The 18,867-nt window shown below is 52.6% G+C and overlaps 1 protein-coding gene across 1 annotated transcript in view; it reads right to left on the minus strand.

Annotated features, from left to right (window-relative positions):
* The window catches only part of LHFPL7 (LHFPL tetraspan subfamily member 7), a 65,298-nt gene extending 52,487 nt beyond the window's left edge, over nucleotides 1–12,811 (minus strand). Inside the window, exons 1-2 of the mRNA XM_064468227.1 lie at nucleotides 12,421–12,811; nucleotides 1,109–1,247 (exon numbers count right to left, since the gene is read on the minus strand). Coding sequence (XP_064324297.1) covers nucleotides 1,109–1,247; nucleotides 12,421–12,708 — 427 coding nt within the window. The 5' untranslated portion in view covers nucleotides 12,709–12,811. The remainder of the gene's footprint in view (nucleotides 1–1,108; nucleotides 1,248–12,420) is intronic.
* Between the last annotated feature and the right edge of the window lie 6,056 nt (nucleotides 12,812–18,867).

The raw sequence follows: 18,867 nt of genomic DNA on the forward strand, positions 1-18,867 counted from the left end.
GCAGAGGCAGGCTGGCGTGGGGCTCTTCCAGCCTCTGTTCGGTGCCCGGGGGGCCCGTTGGCCACAGCCACCATCCACACAGGGAACACCCAAATCATGTCCTCCAAGGGATGCATCAGTCACTAGCGATGGGGCACGAGCAGCTGCCTGTGCCCACCCGCATCCCAGCTGAGCTGGAGCAGCCACGGCTGATGGGCCAGGCCCCTCCGTCTGTTCCCAAATCGGCTCCCGCGGGATGAGCCCTGGTGAGGAGAGCCTGTAACAGGATTTCCCCCACAAGCTGCTTGAATGCTGCCAGGCAGATAATGAAGCCTGGCTGGCCCTAGGGATTTCTCCAAGGAAAGGAGTTTATTCTTGGGCACAGACATGAAGGTTTAATCTCCTGTTGCGGCTCGTGTCCAGCTGAGGTTGTTTAGTTGAACACTTCAGCTCCCGGAGATGTGGCTCCCTGCAGAGGAGTCTGGTCTCAGGGGCTTGTCCCTGGAGGGGTTTGTCCCTCCACTGGGAGCACAGGATGGTGCAGACCTTGCCCAGCTGCCTGCCTCCTCCCCTCCGCATGAGCGCTTCTCAAATGCAGAAGTATAAGGAATTGCAATGGGAACATAAGCAAATGCAGCACCAAGAGGGGTGCCCAGGGAGGCGGGGGGGATGCGGGACAGGGTGGGCAACAGCCTGTCTCAGGTGTAAAGCTCAGTGAGGCAAATCTCTCCAGAGGCTTATCTGCCCCAATGGGACTGTAACTTCTCAGGGGGCATCTACTAGACCCCAGGAGGTGCAGCAGCACCCTGCTACCAGGCAGCCTGGTTTCTGCTGCTTGCTGCAGCCCCCTACCCTGCATGAGCCTGAGCAGGGGGCAGCGAGCAGGACCTGCAGCCCAGGCTCTCTGCCGCAGACCTGTGTATTTGGGCAAAGGGGATTTTTAATAGATTTTACACGCATGGATACAGAAGGAAATTACTAAAGCAAAGGGCTGCTCTCTTTCTTCCAGCATTGCTTAGGGTTTGCAAGAGCCTCTTGTTGTTGAGATCCAGAATGCTGTCAATCGCCAGGCAGCACCCTGGGGAAACCCCATCTTTCCACCCCAAAAAGCAAAGTCCCCGTCACTTGCCTGCTGCTGTCTGCATGTAGCCGGCCAGGGTGCAGACTCGCCTCTCGCAGGCTCCGCCGGGCAGCAGGACAGCGACGATGGCCAGCAGCGAGCTGAGGGCCAGCAGGGCACAGCCACCCGCGCACAACACGGCGCTCGTCTGAAATGACACACAGGGCTGTCAGTGAGGCGGTCCCCTACCACTGTCCCTCCAACACCTCCCCACAAATTCCTCCTCTTGAAATGAGGAGTGTGGCCCTGACATGGGCAGCTTCTCCCACCCTTTCCCTTCTACCTTCAGCTGCTTAAATTCACTGTTAAGCCTTGAGCCCATGGTCCGCCCGTCACCGGGTCCCAGGGGTTATTAGTATTCAGGCTATGGTGATAATAGCAAAAGTATTACATGCATGAAGAGCTACATCACTAATACAAGTGCCATTAGATGCCTGCGATGCGTGTCAGTGCCTCCAATGAGAGATGAAACGTATCTCGTGATGGCGCCCGCCCCTGCAAGCCTGGCAATTAGAAGGTATTTTGCCAATGATGCTCCAAGGTGGGGAACCCGCTGCTGCAAAGGTTTCATTGCAGCCAGCCTCTGCTGACACGGCAGGCTGCTCCCACCCCCTTGCCCTGCTCACCTCCAGCAGCCCCATCAGCTTTTCTCTACAGCAGCCACGTCTATGATTTAGCCTCTTTTGCAACAAAACTGTGTTGTTTGGGGCTGTTAAACCCAACTCACGCTGTGGGATGATGCTTTGGGGTGCCAGAGGCTATAGGAGTGCCTGGTGGGCAGCATTTTCCCCAGGGGGCTGGCACAGCAGCCTTTCCTCTGCTGTCACCTGGCCAGAGTGGAAGCAGTTTTGCTGTTTAATATTCTGGCCATAAGATGCAAACTTCATCAGCATCTAAAACTGGGAAAAGCACTAATTTATGTCAAAACAGCTCGCCCTTGGGTATGGGCACCCAATTGCTGCACCGTTGCTGTTTCTGTCCCCTGTTGCAGGTGGCATTTTCACCTCTGCCAGCAGGGTGGCACTGGCAGCGAGGTGGTCCCTGTACCAGCAGGGACACGTGCCAGCCCAGCCAGGGGCATGGTGTGGCCGCGGGCAGTGAGGGGACCCATGATGGGTGCCGCCTCTTCCAGCACCCAGCTCATGGCAGCCTTCAAACAGCACGAGGGCATCTTGGTCCTGGCATTGCAGCAGCCACGTCAAGTCCTGTCATTTCACGGCATTTCACAGCAAACTCTGCGAAACGCTCCTGGCTTTGGTGAGTCACCCTGCGGTAATGTCAGTGTCTTGGCTCCCTAAAGCAGTGCAGCTGTAAGACAGGTCTCGGCCTCATTTTCCTAATAACCTGTGCGGGAGCAGCCATAAGGAGCTCAGGTCCCACCTCCCCCCGCCCTCGTCCAGCCTGCTCGCCCTGCTGAGATGTTCGGGTTAGAAATGCACAATTTTCCTTTTTACTTTTCCCCCTACATTTGAGCTTTTGGGCAACCATGGTTACTATAGGAACAAACCCAATATATGTTTCCGTTTGCTCTCCCTCACCAAAGAGACTACAAATCAGGAGTAAATAATCTGCTAAACACAAGTTATGCTGCAGGAACCACAGGCAGGCTGAACGGGGGAAGAAGAACTGGGTTTACCCTGTGACACCCACCACCCCCCCATTTACGGGGGGGTCCAAGCAGCTAAAAAAACCCCTCCCAACCCTCCAGCACTAGTGGCGCTGCCCCACGGGTCTGGCACTGCCCTACATCCACCTGTGATATTTACTGCTGAGCTGGTTTTTAGCAGCTGGACTGGCTGGTGCTGTGGTAGCAGAGCCGCTGCCCGCAGGGTCCTGCTCATGCCGCCGCTCCAAAGAGGGAGATGTTGGTGCTGGCGAGGGATGGGACAGGGGATCACAGGCACTGCCCCGACACCCTGGTGTGAGCGCTTCCCCCGGTGCTGTGCAGTGATTAGAAATCAGCATCTTATTTATAGCCTATTTATACACCACACAAGCAATGCAAACACTGTGCTGGCAATAAATTAATTCCTGGCATGCAATGTAAAAGGCACGGCCATGCAAACAGCTACCGAGAGAAACGGAGAGGCTGTTTTGGCAGGGACTGTGGCAGCAGGGGTATCTGCTCGTCTCCGGTGCCTTCCAAGCCACCAAGACCCAAAGAGACAATGAGGTTGGGACACCCCCGATGGGGATCAGCCCCTTGCCCCATCCGTACCCTGGGAGGGGCCCACGGGGTTGGGGATGGGATGGGCAATGCCATCGGACAGACATCCTCAGCATGGGGCCCGGGGGGAGAGCAGCCGCAGCCCTTGTTCCCCACCACCCCCAGGGCAGCAGCACGGTGAGGAAATACAGACATTAAAAAAAAAAAAAGGGATTACTCTGCCCGGCATCTGAATTTCACCTTCCACCCAGCAACATGCAAAACCATCCTCCTTTGTGAGGACCATTAATTATTTAGAGCGATGAATTTTTCAGCAGAAAGGGGTCTTGTGAAGCAGGCTTGTTCCTCTCTCGTGTGAAGCATATTATTTTTAATGATCTGGGTTCTTCTTAATTACGGTAGCGCAAAGACCCTAAAAACTCACAGCTCCTGCTGGAAACAACCTGTGAGCTGCTCAGACTGCTAATCCCCGCAGAAAGGTGCAAAGGTGTTTTTCAGGACATAGTGCCAAGAAAAAAAGCACATACAGGATGGCTGCAGGTGAGTGTTACACTGAAAGAAGAGCTGGGTCTGGTTCGGGTCCTGCCATCAGGGTTCATACAGGCGGCAGCAAGACTGTGGGGTCCCAGGGCCGGCAGCACGCTGATGTGCACAGTGGTGGCCAAAAATCCAACCAAATCCAACCAGGCCTTGGCAAAGGGAACTAAGGTGTCATTTTGCATAAAATGTGTTAAAATTTATGTGGGCATGAGGCGTACGTAAATGGTGAGGTTTGTTTTCTGCTGTGTGGGCCAGGGGTGCTGAGCTGCCGAAGAGCTGCCAGGCAGCTCTGGGGGCAGAAGGGGTAACGCAGCCCAGCAGTTTTGCTGTGGGGCACGGGGGGTGGCAGTGGCTCAGCTGCCCCAAAACAGGCGGTGATAGGGAAAGGCATGGGGCGTTTCAGGGCAGATTGCAAGAGACCCTGTTGCAAGCCAGGAGTCTCATTCTGGCTCCTGCGTTATCCTGGTACGCAATGGCCAGAGCTGCTTAAACACAAGGTGCAAACTTCTTTCCCTAACATGTTGGCATTACCTGCCAAAACACTGGCTAAGCTCTTGTAAAACCAAATTTTTGCTTTTGTCATAACCTTTCCAGGGCCTTGGCCAGGAATTATCCCAAGTGCTCCTGCCTTGTACTGGAATCGCACCTGCAGATCAAACAGCCACTGCCGAGGAGAAATAATAAGGCTTAAGTTTGAAGAAGTCCATGGAGCAAAGGTACCAAACAGTAGCAGCTACAAACCCTGTCCTTCCAGCTGCGCCGCACCCCCCTCTCTCCTCCCTGTTTGTGCCTGTTGCATCTTGAGCGGAAAGGAGAGGATGCAGGAAACAGGATGCAAAGGCTGAAACCCAAAAATAGACAGCGGTGGGAAACAAACGGGATGCATCGAGGCCATCTGTGAGAGCCCAGCTGAGGCAGGGGCAGGAAAAAACCCATTCATCACAGCAGAGAGCACAGCTCCCAGTGCCAAACCGGCCAGGGAGAAGCGGGACCTCGCTGCCCGGCGGGCTGCCTCTCCCCAGGCACCACAGCCCTGCGTCCGCGCCGGGGAGCCCCCCCCGGGGAGCCCCGCAGCCCAGGGCTGTGAGCTGTCCTGCCTCTGCCGCGCTGGGAAAAGACATAAAACCGTGTCAGATTTTCTGCTCCCACTCCCAGGGAGATTAATTGTTTATCCCCAAATAAATTAATAGTCCCCTGGTGGGACTGTAAATATGCCTTTATGTAGCGTAATAAATTCCGATTAACAACAATCCCCTACCCATTATTTTAATGTTTTACAGGTCTGACACGCGCCATGGCTATGCCATTCACTAAGCAATAAATCTGCTGAAGCTGGTGTTTCATTCACCAAAAAAAATCAAAATTAAAATGTCACACAATGACCATCCCAAGAAGAATCGTTTAATACCCTTAATGAAAATTTTTAAAAAGTTAACACACCTTTTGAAGCCAGTATCCGTGATCTCTACAGTTTAAAGTGAAAAGAGCAAAAAGAAAAAAAAACCTGTCTGGTCCAATGAGTTAGTGCTGAGAAATGGTACCTGGTGTTTGGCTTAGCAGAGATAAAACAAGGTGGCAACGGTCCTGCCATCATGTCCTGTGTGCTGGGTCACACCACGATGCACATGAGTTTATAAATGCAATTTATTAATTGGAACCATGCCCAAAAGCTGCCATCCCGTGGTACCCGGAGCGGTAGGCTGAAGGCAAGGATGCAGACTGCTTGGGTCTTTCAGCCCTGCTTAAAAGCTTAAGCATCTTTGCAAATGGGGGCAGAAAATAAATACCTTAAACAATTAGGAAGTAAAGCTACGGGCTGAGAGAGAGAGAGGGTCACAGCATGTCTGGCTTTCTGGGGGTGTCTGTCAAGGCAGAAAAGGTCTTAGAAACCTTGAAAGAGCTGGGTAAAAGCTTGCTGTAAAAGCAACTGTAAGAGAAGAAGGGGCGAAATTAATCAAACCATTTTCCTTTTCTGCATGTGGTCCCTTCCCATCAGAACTCTGTGTGATTAAATATTCATTCAGGGAAGATGTTTTGGGGTTAAATGGCGTAGTGCTGTACCTGGAAAGGCAGAAACCAAATGGACACCAGGGTTTTTAGCCTTGTTAAAAAAAAAAAATCAGCGCTGGATGGAGATGCTGAGTGGGAACTTGGGGTTTGGGATTTGCAGCAGTGCTGGCAAGGACCTGGGAGGCCACACCAGGGGCTGGTGCCGAGAAGCAGATGCAGATGTTGGCAGCTGGGTCTGGCTCTGCTGTGTGGCTCAAGATGCCCCTGGCCAGGCTCCTGGTAGAGGTGGAGTGGTTGCCACCACCTGTTGGAGGGCAAATAAAGAGGGCTGGAAAGGATCAGTGTAAATACTCAGACTGGTATCTATCTGCAGGACACTGGGGCAGCAAAGCCGCCTCCTCTCCCCCCCAGTGAGGACAGGGTCTCTGCATGCCCCTGTGCCCCACAAGTCACTGCACTGGCACCATGTGGCCACCAGATCCTTCGCTCCTCCCAAACCTTCCCGTGAGTTTTGCACTGGACCCTAAACCCGTGCTTTCATCCACACCACGCTGGCGAGACTGACCTGCACCCGCAACAGCAGTGCCTTCTCCTTGAGATCTTGCTAAAAACCAGGAATATCCACCTGGGCGCAACAGAGAGGCGCCTGCCTCTGCAGGAGACACTGCGTGCGCAGGGGTGGGTGGATCGAGCCTCGCAGCTTGTTCGTATTTCCCCCACACAAGTCACAGAAACAAACATCCGCCATCTGGTCGGCATTAAAGCGACGGCCAGGAAGAGGATCCCACACGTCCTCGTCTTCTCCTCCCTGGCAATTACCTTCCTTTCGGCACCATCTGAGAGCTTTCTCCTTCCTATCTGATCTTCCCTCTCCGTCCTGCTCCCATGCAGATGCTATCCCTTGCCCAGCAGCACTAGAAAGTGCCCGGTGTCATCTGACGGGAACAGCAGAGGCGGGTCCAACCTCCCCAAACCAGCCCAGCAGTAACACAGAGCCCCAGGCATGATGCTGCCAGGGAGGAGGTCGATGTCTGAGAGTCCCCTGAGCCAGGGTGGTTTGGGCTGGGGCACAGGGACACAGAGGAGGCAACGTGGCTCCAGTCCTCATCTCTTCTCCTTCAAACGAAGGATTTGGTCGATGGGGACCTGTCCATGCCACAGCACACACAGGGGTTACTCCTCCCCAGCCCAGGCTTAGCTGCTCACACACAAAATTCAGCAAAGCCCCACCAGACACAGCTCAGCCAGGCCTGGCCTTCCAGGTAACTTTCCCACTTTCAAGCTAATCAGGGTATTCAACACAAACACTAGAGGAGTTAATGCCCAAACCGCTTCAAGGGGGAAAAAAAGGCATTTTTTTAATTAGGGAGAAAATAAGAGACAGATAATACGTCTGATGAATTACGGCTGTCTTTCTTCCAGCGCCATTGCATCTGGGGACGCTGGAAAGCAGTTCCTAATGGCATTGCTTTATCTAAAATGATGATGGATAGTAGAGAAAGAGTAAAAAAAGGGGGGAAAAGTACAACATTAGCACATCAATGGTGTGCCTGTGACCTCCATCAAGGGATGCGTACCAACTTAATGAAATTTTAATTAGGCAGCAAGCAGTGCACTGTCACTGGGTACCAGATCAGACCTTCTTACCCGCACTGTTTTTATCCTTCCTTGGGATAAGCCCTTTCCCGGCACTGACGGCAAAGCTGGGCTCATCGTCTTGGGCCAGGTAACGCCCCGCAGATCACAGCTCTCCCATCTGGCTTTTGCTTACAAAGCCAGTGGAGAGAAGCCCAAAGGGAGTGGGACTTGCAGCCTCCAGAAGACGGAGGGCATGTCCCACTATCAAAATGTCCCTGCCGTGTCCCCACCACCCTGAGCCAGACTCTGCTCTGGGCCCTACCAAGGGGAAATGCAATGTTCAGCCCAAAGTGTCTCCGACGCGCCCAGGCGATGCCCCTCCCAAAGCACAGGGCTCACGACTCCCTGTTTGTCCAGCAGGTTTGGTGGCAGGCCACCCAGCATGAACCAGTCATCACCGTCACAAGCAGCCACGTCTCAGCTATGCCCCAGCTGCTGCTCAGCCCCTGGCCCCGCAGCCCAAGCAGCAACGCCACAGCTGGTTCCCTTCTCTCCGCACCTTTGTTTAAGCGAAGCAGCTTCCATCTCCCGTCAAGAGTGGAGTTGATAGAATTAATTCCAAGAGCAGCCTGCCTGTATTTTCAATCAGCTTGACCTTCCACAGCGGGTCCTGTCTCAGCACCCATTTCAGCCCAGCCTAGTGGTGAGTGGCTCACGGGTGCCTGAGTCCTGGTTCTGGTTTGCTCCTCAGGCACTGAAGAATGGAGCCAGAGCCCAGGAATTACAGGTATCCCAACACCGGCTATTTTCTGTTCTATTCATGTACGTCAAAAAACTCTGGGTGGCTAATGAAAGGAGATAAAGTCTACTGCAAAGTAAGATGCATAAAGAGGAGGATGGTAATTTCAAGAATCGCTCAGCACTTACACCTCTTGCCAAGGTTGTGTAAGTACAATTAAAAATCAAACTAACTGGTACACAGAGTAACCAGGGAGGTTCTGCTCTCTTGGGAAGTCCTTAGGATGAGGAGCTAAAAGGTGATTTGCTGATAGTCCCAAATCAATATGCTGGCCTGATACCCAGCCCTCAGAGGTAGAGCAGGCTCTGCCCAAGAGCCAGCCTCGCTCAGGGCTCCCTGCCTGGGTCACGTCGCAAGCTGGGAGCTCTCAAAACGCTGAGCTCTCCCTTGTGCCAGAGCCCGTGCTAGGAGAGGAGTGACGGATTTCCCAAATATTGTCCCATCTCCACGAGCACCCCACGTGCTCTTTCACTGGGAACAGGGCTGCATAGCTCCGCAAATCTGATGCCAACGGGCAAACCTCAGATTACATCAGGAACCCGGTGCTGAACTGACATGGTGAGAAAGCAGCAGTGAAGGCTTATGAAACCTTTCAGCATTTTCCAACAAAAGGGTAAGCAGGTTTACTGTGCATTTTCACTAGGCTGAAACTTTTCAAGTCCCGCTATGGGCAAAAACCCAGGAAAGACCCACTCAGAGAACTCCTGGGGCCATGTAAAGCCTTCTCCCCTGTCCTGAGCGGGTTACTTTGTGCTCTGCTTCAGCAGGGCATCACTGGCTTCACAGGCAAATGGCCCGTGTGGTTTTAACCTGAATACCACGGGCCGATCAGCTTCTTTGTTATTTTAGATTACATGCTTGGCAAAGCCTGAAAATAATTGGAGACTATCTGGAAAAATAAAAATAAAAATAGAAATTTGAAATGAAGCAGCACTAGCTTCCAAAGTGCAGCGTGGAGACAGGAACCCATGAGCCAAATGCTCCCACTGAAAGAGAAAATAAATCAACTCAGGATAAAGCACTATTTTGCACGCACACATACACACACAGGGACCTGGCACCAAAAAAAAGAAAAGTAGTGAGATGGGATGAAGCAGCTCAGAGCTCAAAAGCTCACCTGTTTTTCCCTCCCAAGAGCAACTCCCTCTCCACACAGCGCCTGCGCCCCTCGGGATGCCCCTCTCCAGCCCACACAGCTCCAAGTCCTCCCACAATGGATCCTCCTTTCCGTTAACTGGCCCTGTAAGGGCCCCGCTCATAAATCATCTGTGGCCCCTGGGCAATATCCCCATCACCATCCTCTTGCCTCACCTGGCTCCAGCCAGACCCTCTCCAGTTTCCATCAGCTCCTGCAAGGTCTCAGCCTGCACGAGGCAGCCTGGCCACAACATCTCAAGGTGTCAGGGATATTTTAGTGTATTGCACCCCAGCAAATGACCATCATGATGCTGAGCACGGTGCAAAGCCCCAGCAGTCTGAGCACTGACAGGGTTAAATTAAAGGTACCCATGATATTAGAGAGCTGCAAAGTAATTATGAAAGGAAGCAGAAAAAAGGCAGCGGCTCTAAGCAGACATGAAGGCCCTCTTAAGAGAAGAAAGGCATGTTAATTAACCTCTAGACATGATTCAAAGCATCATTTGTAGCATGATTAACATAATCCCCCAAGTGCAAACACACAACTGGCATTAACAATCATTTGCAGGGCTGAACGCTCCCCCACCCCTTCATCAAATCGGCACGTTTGAACGGGGGAACATTTGAAATGCAGTAAGCGTGCACTGTTTCAGGAAACAAAAAGAACAACGTTCCCAGGGATGGACATCCCGGCTGTGGGCTGCTCCCCCCCCATGTGCCACAGGTGGGCATCCTCCCCAGGTGTGCTCTCGGCATCCTCCCCAGGTGTGCCACCAGCTTCACGCTAGAAGAGCTCCTGATCCCTCATGTCCCTTTGCCCCCCACAGCCACAGCTTCACACCCTTCTCGCCAGCCTCCACCACTTCAGCAAAAAGCCAGTGGCCGTTTTCAAAAGCTCCTAGATCTGCATTAGGCTCTTGGCTTTCCCTTGAAGAAGAAGCTGCCTGCAAGTTTGCTTGAAAGATTGGGAATGAATGTCACAAGTTCTGAAAGGGAAGAAAAAGAGTCATGATTTCCCCATCACTCCCGAAAGGAGAATCTGCTGCTTGAACTTGCGGATGGAGCTTGCAGCACTCGGCTCCCCCTGTCCTGAGCACTGAGGCGTGCGGGTTCAGAGGGCTGCTCATGCGAGAAAGCCAAAGCTATTGCCTGCCTTAGCAAAGCTGTCAGGGGTATTTTATTATATTCCACCCCATCAACTAACCATCACAACAGGTATTCTCATCTTCATGGTGGCAGAAAGCTGGTAGGGCAGCACTTTCCCCAGAAAGAGGCTGCACTGTTTGTTGTTCGTGAATTATTTGGGTGGCATTAATAAAGGTGACAAGGATGTGTCACCAAAATCCCTCCTAAACTCCAACTCGGTACGCTGATATTGCACAGCCCGAGCTCAGGAGCTCAGAGGCTTTGCGTTATGTTATATTCCGGATCTAAAGTCTTTTCAGAGGGTATTAGATGGCTGAGGCTGAGTGTAGCTGAAGCTTGTTCAAATGAGTCACTGCTGAGCTTCATTCTTGTCTTTGAAGTTTGTTATTACTTGGAAGTGTTTATCTGAATTACGTTCACAAAAACATCTGAACAAAGGCCAACTTAGGGAAACGACAGCATTTTTGCAGGTTTTTATATAAATAGGAAGGATTTTATGCAGCCGGTTCTTTTCTTCGCAATTCACAATATTTGTCTTTAATGACAACTTTAAGGGCCATGGTGGGATTTAGGCAATCGCACGCAGACCTGGCGTCCCGGGAGAGGTAACAGCGCAGCTTCACGGCAGGCTGAGAAATTCAACTACTGACACCCATTGTGCCGGGCACTGCCACGGGCTCTCGGGGATTTAGCCCTCGTATTGGGATTTCTGCACTATAGGGACCCGGAGCAAATCAAAGCTCGTGTGTTTTGAGCAGCAATAGTTGAAATCACACTCACGACCTCAGGGTAAGAAGCTAAGAATGAAAGGAAGGGAAAGGAGAGGAAGAAAGGGCAGGGGCAAGCAGGTGGCGGGATGCTGGGGCCAGGCTTTGTGTGGTCCCACGCACACCCAGCGGGGACGGGCGGCTCTTTGTCACGCCAGGACACTGCAGCAACCCCAGGCCCTGCGGAGCCTGGCCTCCTTCCTCCCAAAACCTGGCAAGGGCATCACCCCAGGCTGGACGGGCAGGGGAATGGCCACAGTCCCCCACATCCAGGCTTGATTTCTGGATCTTCGTGTCCATGGGGCAGCAGTTTCAGCCACCCCTCTGCTCCTCTCCCAGTTAGCAAACTCAGCTGGCAAGCGATGCTCAGTGCTGGGGAGCACCAACCCTCTCCTGTTTCTCCCCCGACTCCCTCCCACACGCCCACGCAGGAGCTCACCCAGGGAAGGCTGGAGGGGTTTGAGGCCCCGCTGGCCGGGCACAGTGGCTGGGTCACACCTGCAGCACTGCCGGGGCCACGGCCAGGATGTGCACCGTGGCCACGCTCCGGCTGCACTGACCGCCACACCAGCGTGAAGGCACCGGGGGGGCTTCTGGGCAGCATCCCAAGCACAGCCGAGCATCCCAAAAGGGGATGTGGCCCCACGGGAACCACCACGGGACACCCAGGGGGTGCTGAGGGGCAGGACAGCCAGGGGAATGCAGGGGATGAAAGGGATGCTTGACAGCGGCATGGGGGGATGCAGAGGATGCTCGGGGACAGTGTGGAGGATGCAGGGGCTGCCCGGGATGCTCAGGGCAGGACTGGGATGCTGGGGCAGGTCTGGGGGACAGGATCAGATGGTGCTGAGGAGCCTGGGTCAGAACGGGGGATGCTGGGGTGATGACAGGGGACCTTAGGGAGGGCAGGAGGACAGAGAGATACTGGAGAGCCTGGGGCAGGTCTGGGGGGGATGTGGGAGGGATGGGGGGGGGGGAGGCTGCCGGAGAGCCCGGGGCACGTCGGGGGTATGCCGGGAGGTGATGGGGGGATGCCGGGGAGCCCGAGGCAGGCAGGGAGGTGATGGGGGATGCCGGTGAGGCAGAGGAAGGGCGGAGGGGATGGCGGGGAGGTGATGGGGGGATGCCGGGGAGCTCGGGGTGGGGTGGGGGGGCGCCGCGGAGGGGAGGCTCTCACCTGCCAGGAACCGGAGGGGATGTCTCCGAAGCCGCCGGGGCCGGCGGAGCCGTGGCAGCCGCGGGGCGGCCCGGAGCAGCGCCAGAGCAAGCCGAAGCCGGTGGCGGCGCGGCCGGGAGGCAGGAGCCAGGCCGGGGAGAGGAAAGCGGAGGCGCAGGCGGCCAGGAGGCCGGCGGAGAGCAGCGCCCAGAAGCAGCCGACGCCGCTGCACATGGTGCGCCGGCGGGGCAGGGAGCCCGCGCCCCGCGCCGCCCCCGCGCCCGCCACCGGCACCGGCACCGACAGCATCGGCGGCGCGGGGCGGCCGGCGGGGCCGGGCGCGGGGCCGGCAGCGCTGCCCGCGCTGCCTGCGCGCTCCCTGCGCGCCCCCTGCGCGCTGCCTGCGCGCCGCCCCCCCCCCCCCCCGCGGGGCGCGGCTGAGGCCGGGCGCGGTTGCGACACCCGCGGCGGGCGGAGGAGGGAGGCGGGGGGAGTCCCGGGGAGGGGGAGAGCGGGGTCCCCCTCACCCACGCACACGTTTTTGGGGTGTTTTACGCCTTTTTCCCTGCCCGGCCCCTAAAGAACCGCTTTATTCCTGCCGCTATGGCTAGCATTGTCACCCCCCTCCCCGCCCAGGTGCCCGCGGGCGGCCCCGCACAGGGACACGCGTGGGTGCCCCGGGGCCCCTCGCCGGCAGGTTTCGTGCTCAGGGTCTGTTCGCTGGAGAAATATTAATTTTATCCTTTAAATCTCGTAGGTTTCTCCAAAAAGGCTTAAAGGAACGGAACGGCTGCCCGGGAATCTGGGCTTACTTCGGGTGTAAAAGCTGCGCCTCCCCGTGCAGATGAATTTGGGTTTTTTTCTAACAGTCATTCTGAAACTTCAGGGATCAGCCAGGTTTTATTCCTGTTAAAACCTCCCGGTCGCTTTGCAGCATGAAATGATATTTTATGCTCCTGCCTCGCAGATCTTACGGGGTTTTTCTCCATCTCCAGAAGCTCGGCCGTCCCCACGAGCGGTACCCACGTCCACCAAAAAAGGCTGATCCTTTTTAAATATAGCAGAAAATATATATATTTATCCTGCCCTAATGTCCTCAGGCGGGTTTCAAGCACTTACTGCCGATACCGCTGAAACACTGCTAAAGGTTTTGGGCAGCTTTTGGTCAAAAAAAGGAAGAAAAAAAGAGCTTTCCCTTCATCTCTGGGGAGCGTTGGTTGGTGTTTTAATCGCAGCCCTTTGCAGACACTGCCGGAGCGGGGCTTTCCTGGAGAAATCCGTGCTCAGCTCAGAAGCCGGGGGCTTGGCACCCCCTCCTGGTGTGCGCCCAGACTGCGGCGGGCAGGAGCCGGGCTGCCGAGCGCCCCGAGCCTGCCCGCGGCGGCAGCCATGGGCAAGCCCTTCGCACTTTCCAGCTGAATTCAAGGGATAAAATGCTGCGGTTACGTCTCGGGGCAGCTTTTGAGCTTCAAGGGGATGTGTCTTTGCCTTGCGTTTAAAAATGTCGTGCGTGCATGTTGTCCTGTAACTTCCAGGAGAGTTTTGAAGGGACAAAATCACGCTTAGCCTTGTCTTTTCCCGATATCTCTGGTTTGCAGAAATACCCGACCTCAGTCATGCGCTGCATCGCTTCTCACACCCTTTGAGGCATTCAGAAAAACAAAAGGAGAAAAAAGCATAAATGGAGAAACACAGAAATGGTGTTAAACTAGATTTTTTTCTTTAAACTTGGTTTTATTCAAGCATTTATGACACCATAAATAGCCAAGAATTTGGGAAAAAACACTGTGAAAGTTCATCTGAGGTGAGTCCCACACAACGCTGGCAGTGCCACCTGGGCAGACTGGAGGTAGGAACGATCCGGTTTGGTTTTGGCAAATCAGAATAATTCCAGGGTGGCACGAAAGCTCTGCAGAAAAGGCTGTGAGGAACAGCCTGCAGCAGGGTCAGGGCTGGGGAAAAGCTGCAGAAACTGCCGTGAGGGCTTTGCAGTTTCCCACTGCCGTGCTTCTGCTCAGTGCTCCTTCCCCAGAGCTCAGATGAGCAGAGATCGTCAGCAGCAGGTCACCAGTGTAGCTTTTTCTGCTGGGAGTGAGGTTTGGGGTTTTTTTCCCCCCATTTTGTTCTGTATTACACTTCAAGGTTCAGGTTTTTACCCACCCATTCACCCGCTGGGAGTCAGCTAGAAACCCCTCACCCCTTAACCTGCGCCCAGCTGCCAGGCACAGAGGAACAAATCTCCCTCCTTGGGCATGTGCTCAGTGGAAGAAGACACGGAGGGCTTGCACTGTCTTAATAAAATCAATTAATTTTTTGCCAGGCTGGGACATGGGATAATTCCCTTTGAAAACCTCCGTACAGCTGAGAAGCTGGTACCAGCCCTCCCATTCCCATTAAGGCTAATGGACTGAGGTCGGCCACATCCAAATCTGCAATGAAGCCTGTGTGTGCGTGCAGCCACTTGTTTTCCCATTAAAAAAAAAAAAAAAGAGAAGAACACAAGTCTGTAATTGAAGCTGCTGCGACTGCAGTTTTGCAGCACCCCTACTGTAATGGTCTCAGCTGCGGCTTCTCAGTTCTACAGCTCGCCCAGCAGCCTGTCGTGCGCCCTTGGATGTGTGTGCTGCATCTTTCCCACTCTCCCCCACCATTAATTCTTGGGTTCTTGGTGATTAACATTTATATTGCTTATTTTACAAGTTCATCTAAGATGTCTAATTCTTTGTTTGAAATAATATTCTATGATTTTTTAACAATGTTAACTGAAATGTTTACAATATATGACTTTTAAGCTTGCAGTGTCTTTCTGTATAAAGGCATCTTTGACTCCTTATATATTTCGGCCATTATTACTGATTCCAGAGTGAGATCTAGGCTGTTAAAGCCCATAGTCATATAGGTTTTATTATTTGTATTCCCAAAGTAGCAAGAAGTCTATGTAAGAGAAAGAATCCCAACATCATGTAAATATATGTAAGTAAATGAATAGACTGTCCCAAAGATGTGAGAAATGGCAATAGCCCATAACACCATTTGTTACATTTGTATTTTTCTGGATGCTGTAACTGAGCAGAGCAGTTCCCTGTCGTTAATTATCTGCATCAAAGACGCCAAGTTATCAACAAAGTCTTGTTCTGCTTTATTAATTCTGTCCAGAAGAGAGCACCCTATTTAGATCTTTTCAAATATAAAAGTTCATTTATTTTTCTAGCTTTGGAGAGGGAAAAATCACTAGGCAGTGAGGCATCTTTTTTTTCTTTGAATAGTTTAATTTAGGGTGGTGTCCCCCAGCTTCTCTGATGTTGGCCAACCTATGTCCTGAAGTCATATTTCAACTGATTGCTCAGTTAATTAAACTGTCATGTTCTGTTAAAAACTCCAGAACCTGATGTTATTCGTTCTTCCAGTTCAGATCTCCAGGGTCCACGGCTGAGTGACTTACTGCAGATTGGAGCTTCAGACCTTCTGCACATCTCCCGAAAGGGGAGAAAATTTCAGAGCAGGGAACGTAATACATGCCAAGCATACTCATAGCTTGAGGTTTCATCAATTATCCAAAATCTGATGCAAAGATGATGGAATTATCCCAAAGACTTTGACAGCTTGGATGAGGTTTTCAGGAAAGGAGCTGCTGTTTGAAAATTAATTGCAACATAGAAGGTCTCCCTCATCGAGTGTGATGGGGCATGCCTACAATTTATCCACCCCAAAATCACGCTGCCAGCTGGCCGGGTTCCTGGCAGCCTTGCCTTACTGATGGTAGCAATTGTCACTTTGCAGCTTGTAGTGCAGTCCTGGGAGACTGCGTGTCCCACCATGAAAGGGTCTGGTCTGCTTGAAGCAGATATGCACAGCTCAATAAACCTGTCAGAAAGCCTGCCTGCTTCTACCACTGCTCAGCCAGAGGAGCAACATCAGTCGGGATCTACGGGCTTGGTGGCAGAAAAAAGATCACTGTGTAAGGTCAGAAAGAGGGTCCAGAATACAGGCTCCCCCGGGAACTTAACCACAAACAGCCTGGCAGACCAGGACTCTGTAATACTTTATGTCCTGCTTCAACCCCAACATATTAATTGAAACCTAAAGCTTGAGCTGCAAAACAGATCTTTAACTACACACAGTTACATGGAAATAAAGAGAAATCTGAGTGCAGTATATTGTATTAGGGCTCTCTTTATAGTGCCAGTTATTAAGCATGTTTGTAAAGGACTGGGTGCAAACTTTGCCAGAAGATGTTAATTTAGTGTTCCCGAAATGATTCATCCCATTCTTTTACTCACCTTTTGAATATTTTAGTCTGTTAGCAGCCTCTTAGGTTATGTGCCAACTAAATAATTCAGTTAATTACACAAAAAAACATATATAATAATTCAGTTCATTATCCTCAAACCAGCCTCTGGGCGCATGTACAAAAATGTATCAGAGAGCATCAGTTAACAAAAATAATATCAAATGAGAAAATTCGGTTGCTATAGGGTGTCGACCAGCTGCAATATCCTGTCCCAGAGATGGCTTCATCTCAGCCCTGAAGAGATCCCGCATACCTTTTATGCAATTTACAGTTTATGAGTCTTAATTAATGAGTGTTTGTGAAGAGCTTTGGAACACTTGGATGAAAGATGCTGCAGAAATCTATGTAATTATTATTAATTACATAATTTTCTCATGGCTCAAGCACCAATGGCAGGACAGTTACATCGCAGAGGGATGACACTGCATCGATCCATCATGACGTGCGGATGTAAGAGGAAGAACTGCAGCTGCCTCCTGCGGCCCCTGCACCGCCTGCAGGGTTTGGTTGGGATCCCTCGTGGTATCTTGCTCACTGGGCTCCATGGGGCAAGCTCCTTCGGATCAAGCCCAGAAATGTTGTAGCATAAAGGAGCTTGAAGAGGAATTGGGCTAGGAGTTATGCCTTTGGAAAGCTAATCCCTGTCCCTGCCAAAGCCCCCAGGAAAGCAGGCGCGGGTTGCGTTTCTTCCCTGCTGTGCTGGTTTTGGATGGGATAGAGTTAATTTTCTCCAGCGTAGCTATTATGGGGCTGTGTTTTGGATTTGTGCTGGAAGCGGTGTTGCTAATACAGAGATTATTTCATTATTGCTGAGCAGGGCTTACACAGAGTCAAGCCATTTTCTGCCCCTGACCCCACCCCACCAGCGAGGAGGCCAGGGGTGCACAAGGGGTTGGGAGGGGACACGGCCGGGACAGCTGACCCCAACTGACCCCAGGGATTTCCCACACCATATGATGACATGCTCAGCACAGAGAGCTGGGGGAAGAAGAAGGAAAGGGAAAACGTTCAGAGTGATGCCGTTTGTCTTCCCAGGTAACTGTTACACATGACGGAGCCCTGCTTTCCTGGGGATGGCTGAACCGCCTGCCCATGGGGATGAGTGAATGGATTCTTTGTTTTGCTTTGCTTGAGCTTTTGCTTTACCTATTAAACTGTCTTTATCTGAACCCATGAGTCTTCTCACTTTTACCCTTCCAATTCTCTCCGCTATCCCACCAGCGGCAGTGAGCGAGCGGCTGGGTGGGCCTTGGTTGCTGGCTGGGGTTAAACCATGACACATGCGTGCTCTCACTGGACTTCATTGCTTTCAGCTGTTTCTCCAGCATTCACGGTAATTTCAAAGGCATAAGGTTGTACAGTTTGCACGGACCACGCGTAGCTGTGTGATTTTGGGAGAGTTGCTTTCTGGCACTGTGCCTCAGTTTTCCTTACACATAAACTAGTATTTAGAATAATAATCTTTATAAAGTGTTTGTAAAGCATTTGTGTCATGTACTTCTCCTCAGAGATCAACGTAAGCAATGTGTTACAACTACAAATGTCCTTTGTAGCTGACAAACGAGAAGATTTGCCTCATGAGGATAATTAAGAGGATTTTTGTGGCAGGATTTGGGACACAGATGGAACTGACTTATCAGACACTCTGCTTTCCAGCAGCCACGCAGTGTCCCCACATCCTGGCCGGTGCTATGCCGCCTGGCAGGCTTTTCTGGTAACACTGCACCAGTAACTGGGTACTTTGCAATGGAACGACAGAGCTGCGGGAAGCCCCGCCACATTTCTGGCACCACACGAATGCACCAACCAGTGCCACTGTGCACCTCATGCATGGGGGCAATGGCCTTTTGCCTTTAGGGACCAGGGCCTTGCTTGTACTGGGACCTGCGGCTTGTGGCTGCCTCCATCGGAACTGCAAAGCCCCCACGCCGGTGCTCAGGCTGACGTGGGGTCTGTCGAGCTGTCACACCTCCTCTGCCCCAGCCCCAGTGGCCAGGGTGCTTCGCATGGTACCTCGGCTCTCAGCAGCTCTGCCATGCTGCTCCCTCCTGTCCCTCACTCGCTGTCACCTGCCCTCAGGGCAGGCTGTCACCCTTCGCCCACGGGACGTCCCCAAATTGCCGGAGGGTCCCCAAAAATCTCCTCGAGACCCTCCTGCCCTCATCCAAGATGGCCGA

Source organism: Phalacrocorax carbo, chromosome 17 (genome assembly GCF_963921805.1).
Source record: "Phalacrocorax carbo chromosome 17, bPhaCar2.1, whole genome shotgun sequence".
NCBI classification, from domain to species: domain Eukaryota; kingdom Metazoa; phylum Chordata; class Aves; order Suliformes; family Phalacrocoracidae; genus Phalacrocorax; species Phalacrocorax carbo.